At 67.5% G+C, this 9471-nt stretch overlaps 2 protein-coding genes across 2 annotated transcripts; both read right to left on the bottom strand.

The window, feature by feature from the left end:
* Nucleotides 1-168: 168 nt before the first annotated feature.
* On the bottom strand, nucleotides 169-1909 carry LOC118159866 (GTPase IMAP family member 1-like; the record flags this gene model as incomplete). The annotated part of the gene is made up of 3 exons (XM_035314410.1): nucleotides 1884-1909; nucleotides 1490-1572; nucleotides 169-1044 (listed from the first exon to the last, which is right to left on the bottom strand). Coding segments are annotated over exons 2-3 (904 nt in total), but the record flags the coding sequence as incomplete, so codon positions are not given.
* Nucleotides 1910-6530: 4621 nt separating this feature from the next.
* On the bottom strand, nucleotides 6531-9463 carry LOC118159865 (oocyte zinc finger protein XlCOF26-like). The gene is made up of 2 exons (XM_035314409.1): nucleotides 8593-9463; nucleotides 6531-7896 (listed from the first exon to the last, which is right to left on the bottom strand). Exons 1-2 carry the CDS (start codon nucleotides 9417-9419, stop codon nucleotides 7890-7892), a joined length of 834 nt encoding a protein of 277 aa, XP_035170300.1. The 5' UTR covers nucleotides 9420-9463; the 3' UTR covers nucleotides 6531-7889.
* Nucleotides 9464-9471: the final 8 nt, after the last annotated feature.

Here is a 9471-nt window from a genome sequence, read left to right as displayed (position 1 = left end):
CACTTCCCTGCCCCGCTGCCCTGCACCGGGTCCCCAGCCCCCCCCCCCCCCGCTTTAGTTAATTTGCACAGTGCAGCATAGTTAGCAAGGACACCAAGCAGCATCCTAGTTTAATGATGTCAGCGCTCTCTCTCTACTTGGTAAGATTCTCCTAAATCCCTCTCTCACAACCATGGAGGAACGCCTGCCACAGAAAGCGCACAACACACAGGACCAGTGCCATGGTGAAACGGCAGCAGCAGCACAGGCACCACACGCACGGTTTGCAGCACAGCCCCTGCACACACCGTGTGAGCCTGCCTAGGATCCCTGATGCTCCTTGCTGGCCCTTCAGCTGCTGCTCCACTTGCTCAGCAATGCACTTGCATTTCTCTTCGAAATCCATGTCGTTGCAGCTGAGGAGCCGCGTGGCCTGGAAGTAGAGCTTGTTGGTGTAATGGGTGCCCTGGTTCTCCTCCAGCACCCGCTGCACCAGCACCAGCAGCTCCTCGACCTGGGCTTCGCGCTCGGCGCCGGCCGCCCGGTTGCTGAAGGCGCAGCACCGTCCCCCGCAGGCCTGGAGCAGCCCCCGCAGGGCGGCGTTGCTGGGGTGCGCCAGGTAGCGCTGCAGGGAGCCACCCCGCAGGTCCTCCTTGCGGGTGAAGAGGATGACGGCGTGCCTCGCAGCCTCGTGCCCCAGCACCTGCCACACTTGTCGGGCTGCCTCCTCGTCCTCCTGCGTGAAGCGGCCCAGCTGGGTCACCAGCACCAGGACGTGCGGCCCCGGTGCCGACAGCAGCAGGCAGTGGGCGAGCTCGTAGCAGGACTGGGCGCTGCGCTCCGGTGAGTCGAACATGTCTGGGGTGTCGGTGACCACCACCCTGCGGCCCTGCCAGAGCCGGCTCTCCCGGGCACACGTCTGCGTCACTGCCCGTGGCGCCAGGCGCGACTCGAAGGCCACCTGCCCCAGGATGGTGTTCCCTGTTGCGCTTTTCCCTGCACCGGTCTTCCCGACGAGTAACAGGCGCAGCTCCGGCTCCCCCATGTGCTCCTGTGTCCCCTGGCCTGCTGGTGTCAGTGAGGGGAAAGGCTCAGCGAGAGAGCAGCAGTGTGAAAAGCACCGGCTGGGGTGGGTCACGCATGGAAACAGCCCGGCACAGGGGCACAGAGCTGCCTGTGCCACCGCAGGGCTACCTGTGCCATCCCAGAGACTCCACTGCCACCCCAGGGCTGCCTGTGCCACCCCAGGGATGCTCTTACCTCCCCAGGGATACCCGTGACACCCCAGGGCCATCCCAGGGATGCCTGTCCCCTCTCCACATGCATGGCACCGCTTGGCACATGCCGTGCTCCCGCCTGCTCTGTCCCCAAAACCCTTCCCAGCAGGCAGGCTGCCTGGAGAGCCTGGTCCCTGCGGTGCCTGCGGTGGCACAAGGACACCGATCCCCCCTGCGAGGGGGCTCTGGGGCAGGGCAGTGCCTGGCCCTTGCACCCTTACCGTGACGCTCACCGTGATCCTCCCAGGGGCCGCTCGCCATCGTGCTGTGCTGGAGAGTCAGTGCAGAAAGGGTGGTGCCAGAGCCGGGTCACAGGCTGCAGGGGGGCAGACAGCAGACACACGTGCAGGGTGAAGGATTTACCGCTGGGCTTGGGGGAGAAGGGCACTGGCCGGCTGTGACAAAGCCCTTGAGAAGGCCAAGCCTGCAGCACCAGCCCAACCAGCAGCGGGTTTGGTCGGGGATCATTCGCCCGTGGGTGAGCAACGCCGGCTGCTCCCGATCCCTGCGTTCAGAAGCAGCCCCCCAGGGATCTGCTGCACGGTTTCCGTGCTGCTGAGCTGTGACTCTGGAGCCGTGCAGCGCACTGGGGAGCAAAGCTGGTGAGCACCAAGCCCCGGCACCTACCCACGGCTCCGGGCGCAGGAGTGTCCTTGGGAGCAGGTGCCCGTGCCCAGCCCCAGCTTTCAGTTTGGGGCTGCAGGGGCGGGAGCTGAGTGCAGCAGGGCCAGGCACAAGGTTCACGGGGTGGGGGCTCAGCCAGGACAGCCCAGAGACACTCCTGGGGAGCAGGGAGCTGTGGGGGAGCAGTGGGGGGCGGTTTGCTGCATGCTCTGCAGGGCGCACCCAGCCCCAGCTGCTAACACCGAGGGTCCAGCAAGCAGACTTTTCCCATAAATGCTCTCAGCTCCCACTGCGCTATTCCAGGCAGCAGGACTAAGGGCAATGTCCTGAGAAAATTCCACAGTGCTGCTGCTGCCCCAGGTACGAGCGGTGTGGAGCAGCCCCGCTCCCCCCGACCACGGCCCTGGGCTCTTACATCCCCCCAGCGTCCCACCTTGGCAGCCCTGGGGTTCGGTACCCACGGGGCCCCAGGCACGCAGCGGCCCCGAGCACACAGCAGCCCTGGAGGACGCTGCTCCCGGTGCCCTGCCGCACACCCTGCACGCAGGACGAGCTCCCAAGGTGGGCTCAGGCATGGGCAGGGGCTTCCCACACCGTGACGACACCACGCACATCTCCACAGCAGAGCTGTGGTCTCCAAAGGTGCCCACTCGCAAGCTGCTCGCAGGAGCTACTCCCACGGAGGCTCCGAGCTGGAAGATTTGTGCCAGCACACATCCATCAGGGCTTCGGGTCCAGAGCTTCTGGAGACCTCAGCTGCCGGCGTTCACCACGTAGCCACACAGGGAGCCGTGCCCCAGATCTTCTGGGTGAAGTCAACCAAGGGGCGCTTCGTGGCGGCTGTCCCCAAAACCTGCCGCGTGCCCTTCGCCACCTCCCAGTCGCGCTGCGTGGAGCAGCCCAGCCGGGTTACCAGCGCCAGGGCGCAGCGGCTGTGGGCGCGAAGGTGGCTCTGCTCCTGGGCTGCCTCCCCCCGGCCCCGCGGTGACCTCTCAAAAATCACTGGGAAAGCTCAGTCTGTGCCAATGAGGGAAAACCTCTCCTGGAAATAAACCTCACCGGTCATGAGGTTAACGAGGCAATGAGGTGCAGCCCCCTGACAGAGGGGTTTTGGTCTGGTGCTCATGCAAATGCAGCCGGAGGCCCCCTTTTCCACCCGGGCTGTGGTGTGTGAAGCCGCCTTCTCCTGCGCCGGGGACATTTTGTGGCACAGCTCAAACCGGTGTTCAAACCCTGCTCTGGTCCCGCTGCTAACCCCAGGTCCCTCGCAGGAGGCAGGAAGCCCCCTTCTCTGGCCCCTGCGTACCACAGCCCCCTTCGGACGGAGGCACTCGAGCACCACTTTGTACTCGGGGCCATCCACACAGGGCGGCGGGTTCAGACCCCTGTGGGTGCCTGGGCACCCACCGCCCATGGCTCTGCGGTTCCCTGTGGGTGTGCAGTCCCCGTGGCACGGCGGCGTGCCTGGTTGCTCACCTTCACCCATGGGCACGCTGTCCCGCAGCTCGCCTCGATCTGCTGCTGCCGTTTGGCTGCGTGCCTCCTTCACGTCCCCTTCCTGCTCCCCAGCGCCGTCCCTCCCGGGACGCTTTTACTTTCGGTCGGTTTGGGTCCGCGCACCGCCCGTGCTCCTGCTTCAGGCACCTCCTCGCCCCCCTCCTCATCCCCGCAGGAGCTCGGCCACTCTTCCTCCCCATCCTCTTCCTCTCGGCCGCACGTCCCCAGCCCGGCCAGCTCGGGATGCCCGCGGGGCTGCCCCTGGACACTGCACGGTGTCGGCTGGGGGGCTTCGAGGGAGGGTCCTGGGGCACAGCTGCCATGCCATAGCCACGGGGCAGCCGCCACCAGGGTCCAGCCTCTCCCACGGGTGCTCCAGCACGGGGGGCACCGCTCCGGGACCCACGGCGCAGCCCCGGTCCCGTTCCCCTGCTCGCCCACTGACCGGCGTCCAACCCCCAGACCCCGGTCCCGCCCGGTCCCTGTACCCCGCCGGTTCCCTCACCTGCTTGGCTCCGGTACCCGCCGGCCCCCCAAAGCCGCCGGCGCTCGGCGGGACCGGGAGCGGCGCCCGTGTGCGCAGCAGCGGCCGCGGAGCTCCCGGAGTGGAGCCGCGACCCCCTGCGTCGGTGCGGGGAACGGCACCGGGAGCCGGGCACCGGGGGTCAGGGACACCGGCACTGGGACCTGGGGTCACCGGGACATTGCGTGTCACCGGGGGCGCTGGGGGCACTGGGACACGGGGTTCTGTGATGCAGGGACATGGGGAGCGGGGACATCGGGACATGGGGACGCTGGGGGCATTGGGACACAGGGATCTGTGACACAGGGACATGGGGAGTGGGGACATCGGGACATGGGGCCGCTGGGTGTCAGGGACATGGGGACCTGGGGGCATTGGGACACCGGGGTCTGTGACACAGGGACATGGGGACTGGGGACATCAGGACATGGGGACACTGGGTGTCAGGGACATGGGGACGCTGGGTGTTAGGGACATGGGGACTGGGGACATCGCAATACCGGGTGTCGGGGACCTGGGACCTGGGGATGTTGGGGCACAGGGATCTGTGACACAGGGACATTGGGAATGGGGATGTTGGGACACAGGGACAGGGGGCACTGGGACACCGGGTGTCAGGGACCTCCAGCCACAGGGAGCAGCACCATGGCAGCGGCTGCCCAGCCGGCAGCTCGGGGAGGTGAAGGAGAGCTCCTGACATCTCTTGTGAACGTGGCCAGAGGGACCCCAAAAGCTTCAGCCTCTGAAGCCTGGGGACGGCTGAGGACAAACCAGCACGAGAGCCAGGGGCTGCCAAGGCAAGGCTTTAAATCAAAGGCTGGGGAGCAAAGCTCCTGTTCTGGCCAGAACCTGGCTCCCCTGGGGCTCCGGCAGAGCCCTGCCGTGTCCGTCACCTCTGAGGCACCTCGGAGGTCGCAGCAGTGCTGCACCCCCAGCGTGTGTGCTCTGAGAGCACATTTAAGAAAGGGGGAAAAATACCCAAACCCTGCTGCACAACAGCAGCTGGGGGAGAGGAGTGAGAGCCAGCCCTGCAGCCCCCAGGATCAGTGCAGCAGGAGGGCAGGAGGTGCTCCAGGCACGCAGCAGCAGCTATGGAGAGGCCCCTGGTGGAGCAGGCTGTCCCCCTGCACCCATGGGTCCCACACGGAGCAGATCTCCACGCTGCAGCCCGTGGAGGAGCCCCCGGTGCAGCAGGGGGATGTGGCCTGGAGGAGGCTGCGGCCCATGGAGAGCCCCCGCAGGAGCAGGGGTCTGGGGGGAGCTGCCGCCCATGGGGGACCCGTGCTGGAGCAGTTTGCTCCTGGGGGATGGACCCCATGGGACGGAGCCGTGTGGGAGCAGGTCTCGAAGCCCCCACAGGATCAGGAGGGACCCCGCGTGGAGCGGGGGCAGAGAGGGACTGTGAAGGAGCGGCAGAGACGAGCCACCGGGGGCTGACCAAAGACCCCAGCCCCTGTTCCCCTGTGCCACCTGAGGCGGGGGTGTGTGTGTGGAAGGTGTTTGTAGCCTGCCTGTAGTTTCTCACTGCTCCATTCCACTAGTGACAGGCAATAAATCACATTAATCTCCCTATGCTGAGTCCGTTTTGCCCACGACGATAATTGTCGTGCGATCTCCCTGTCCTTATCCCAAACCCTGAGCCCTTTCCGTTGTATTTTCTCCTCTCCCTTTCAGTGACAGAGTGGTTGTGGTGGGGCTCAGCGGCCTGGCAGGGTAAAACCAGCACGCTCGGGCCTCGTGGTGAGCAGTCAGCGGCCACCAGACTTTGGGCAACGAGGGCGGTAAGCCCGTCCTTCCCTACAGCCGGCGATTCTTGGCTCGCCGTGCTGCTGACGGGGACAGGCCTCCTGTGGCGCGAGGGGGTCCTAGGTGGACACGGCCTACCCCAGGACCCCCTCCTGAGCTCGTTCCTTTTGCCGCTGGGGAAAAACAGAGAAAGCCCAAATCAATAAAATGAAGTCGAGGTGGAAGCGTCCCCAGCCTCCCTCTGCCAGGACAGGCACAGGCCAAAGGGCAATGGCAGCTCCCAGGCCCCGAGCGCTGCCTCGGATCCGCTCCTGCCTCCGGCCACGTAACCACAGGGGAGGCCATGAGGGGGGGACACAGGAGCAGAGCCAGGACCCCTCTGTCACGTTATCCCCACACTCCTACCCCCTCGGCACAGCCCAGGGCTCACCACACCAGGCAGGACACCCGGCATGTGCCCGTGGAGCGGTGCTGGCTGCTGTGCCGAGCCCACGTAGGGCTCGTGCTGGGGTGTCCCTGCTCCCGGCCGGCATCCTCAGCATCCATCCATCTTCTGGGACAGCCGGGGGTCTGCAGGGGCCGGCTGGGGATGCAGCGCTGGCTCTGCTGACCACTGTGCCGAGGCCGGCCGGGACCTGCAGCGGCGACGGCCGCTGGCCCAGGTGAGGGCAGGAGGGGAGCGACACCTGCAAGGGACGAGGCTGAGCTGGGAATGGGCTCCCCGGGGCCGTTTCTCACCCCTGGTGCAGGCGCAGGAGCAGCTCCGTCCTTGGTGAGCATCTCCGCAGCCCCCCCCGGGTGGCAGCGATGTGCCGGAGGGCCCTGGGAAGGCGTGGGCGAGCCCTCACGAAACTCCCCAGGTTCCCAGCAAGATGGAGACGTGGTGTTTTCCAAGCGTAATTAATTTAATTAATACACATCAGCAGTACCTGCATTTCCACACATGTAGTGGCGAAGGGAGAAGTGGGCGGAGGACGGGGCAGGGGTCACTTTGTGCAGCTCTTCGCGGGGGGGCTTTGCTTTTTGCCAGGACGGCGAGAAGACACCGGCGGGCAGGGGCACGGCAGCCCCCACGGCACCGGGGCTGGGCCCAGCACCCTCCTCCTGGGACCGGGCTGGGGGGGGGCACTGCGGGGAAAGGGCTGCCGGGGGGGGGCTGCCCCGTGTGTGGCGGGGTGCAGGCGGTGCCACGGGCACGGACGGAGCTGTGCGAGGGGAGCAGAGGGGAGCGGGGCACGGCGGGGCTCTGCAGGAGGGGATCCAGCTCCCTCGGGAGCCGGTGGCAGCCAGGACGGTGCCGTCACCGGGAGCTGGGGCCGGGCCAGGTGTCAGCTCCCCCCGGCAGCTGCACGCTCGCTCTGCCCCGATGCACGGCGTCGCCCCGTGAAGGAGGGCAGGGAGTGCTGGCCAGCCCGGCATCATCCCGGGGTGGTGAGCGGCGCAGGGCGAAGGGCATCATCATCAGCAAGCGACGGCAGAAGCAGCTGATTTTCCCCTGCAAGCAGCAGGGCAGGATTGGTGCAGGAGAGGGGCACCCACCCTGGATTCAGCCACCGGTGCTGAGTCCTGCCTGGTCCTAGAGAGCTTGCCAAGCACTGTCCCGGTTTGGGGCGCTGGATGGAGCACACAGATGGGGACCCTGCGCAGGGCAGGGGTGGCTGCTGACCCCCAGCGGCACCCGGGATCAGCCCTAAAACCCCTGTGGCTTCAGAGGTGCCGCAGGGTTTGCACGGTCCCACGTGCCGCAGGGCTGTGGTGCAGCCACTTCCCCTTCTCTGGTGCCACGGGCAGGCTCGGCAAACACGGGGCTCCTCTGCTTGTGCCTGGGGTGGCAGAGCAAGGCATGGGCAGAGATTTCCCGTCCTGGCCGCGGCTCACCTCTCCTGGCTGCCTGCTCTGCCACCACGTCTGTGGGCTCCACACTGGGGCCTCCGTGCTGCCCGGGCTGGGGTCTCTGCCTCTCCGCAGCCGGGCGCAGCCCCCGCCTCGATCCCACCTCCAGGCCGGAGCTGCCACTGCTGCTCCTTGGGAAGCAGTCTGCACCCGTGAGCTTTGCGTTTTATTTTATTTTTATTTCGCCTGATTTCTGCGCTACTCGGGGCTCTCCGCAGTGCCGGGACGAGCCTCTGCCGCCTCCTCCTCGAGCCCCTCTCCCCAGCGCGGTGGGCAGCACGCGGCGCTGCGGCTCCTTCCCCGCAGAGCACAGGAGGCGAGATCCGGCTCTGCTCTGATGCTCGTGGCCGTCATTCCCTGGGCGAGAAGCACACAGAGGTGTTACCTGCGCTGCAGCAGCACCGGCCTGGGTGCAGGGGGGGACACAGGGGTGCATGGGGAGCGTGCAGCGGTGGTGCCCTGCCCTGGAGAAACCTCCCCCCGCTCCTCCTCCTCGCGCTGGCCCAGGGGTTTAACCTGTGGCCCTGGGGTGCACCAGGCTGCAGCGCTGGGCGGATGGACGGGGAGGAAGCCCCACAGAGAATACCACCATTTCCAGGGCCGGCTGCAGCGCTTGGCTCCTCCTGATGCCCTGGGGGGCAACAGGCGTCCGGCAGGCACAGAGCAGCCTGCGAGCGCCTGATGCAGGGCACCGGAGGCAGCCAGCGCTGGCGGGAGCAGCCTCGTGATGGTCAGGAGAGAAACCCCAGCAGGAGGAGCGCAGCAGGCGCCCGGGGGTGCCCACGCAGAGCCGGGGCTGATCACACCCGTCACGCCGGGCTCTGTGCCCCCCACGGGCACACCAGCGGTGTCCCACACCGAGGGATAGGCACGCGCCTCGAGCCCCTGGAGAGGCCACTAACGGCTCCGAGCCCCCCAGGCAGCACCTCCAGGTGCAGGGCAGGGGGTACTCCCGCAGTGCCCGGGGGGGGGGCGCAGGCTGGGGAGAACCCTGTGGGGCAGGAGAGCGGTGCAGGCAGCGGTGGGTGGGGGTCCCGGTGCGCGGGGTCTCACGTGAGGGCGTTCTCTGCCCCGTGGCTCCGCTGGTGCGCGGTGAGGTTGACCTTCTGGGCGAAGCTCTTGCCACACTGGGCGCAGGAGAAGGGGGTCTCGCCCGTGTGGGTGCGCTGGTGGATCTTCAGGGAGCCCTTCTGGCTGAAGCTCTTGCCGCAGTCGGGGCAGGCAAAGGGCCGCTCGCCGGTGTGGGTGCGCTGGTGCGTGGCCAGGCTGCTCCGGCAGCTGAAGCCCTTCCCGCACCGGGCGCAGGCGAAGGGGCCGCTCGCCGCCCCGGGGCCGCCGGCTTCCTCATGCGGCTCGGGCCGCGGCGAGCGGCTGCTGGCGGCGGTGGCTGCGCCGGGCTGGTCCTCGGCGGCCGCACCGGGCCGGTCCTCGGCGTGGGTGCGCTGGTGGTTGAGGAGAAAGCGCTGCTCACGGAAGCGCTTCCCACAGCGCCCGCAGGAGAAGGGCTTCTCGCCGCTGTGGATGCGCTGGTGGGTGAGCAGGTTCTGCTTGAGGCTGAAGCTCTTCTGGCAGACGCCGCACTGGTAGGGGCGCTCCCCGGTGTGGATGCGCTGGTGGATGATGAGGTTGTGCTTGAGGCTGAAGGCCTTGCCGCACTCGGCGCAGATGAAGGCGCGCTCCCCGGCGTGGTGCTTCTGGTGCCGGGCGAGGCTGGGCTGCTGGCCGAAGCATTCCCCGCACAGGATGCACTTGAACTCCTTCCCGGCCTCCTCCTCCTCCGCCTGGCTGTGGATCACCAGCGCCTTCTCGTCCCCGAAGCCCTCCTCGCCGCCGGGGAAGGCGAAGGGGTTCTCGCCCGTGGGCGAGGCCAGGTCCGTCATGGGCGCACGCTGCCCGGCTCACGGCGCCCGCATCGCGGCCCTGGGGGGGGGC

The sequence above is a fragment of the Oxyura jamaicensis genome, unplaced genomic scaffold, assembly GCF_011077185.1.
Source record: "Oxyura jamaicensis isolate SHBP4307 breed ruddy duck unplaced genomic scaffold, BPBGC_Ojam_1.0 oxyUn_random_OJ72483, whole genome shotgun sequence".
In the NCBI taxonomy this organism is placed as follows: Eukaryota; Metazoa; Chordata; class Aves; order Anseriformes; family Anatidae; genus Oxyura; species Oxyura jamaicensis.
The sequence above is the reverse complement of the archived record's forward strand: the minus strand, read 5'-3'. Positions and strand labels throughout refer to the sequence as shown.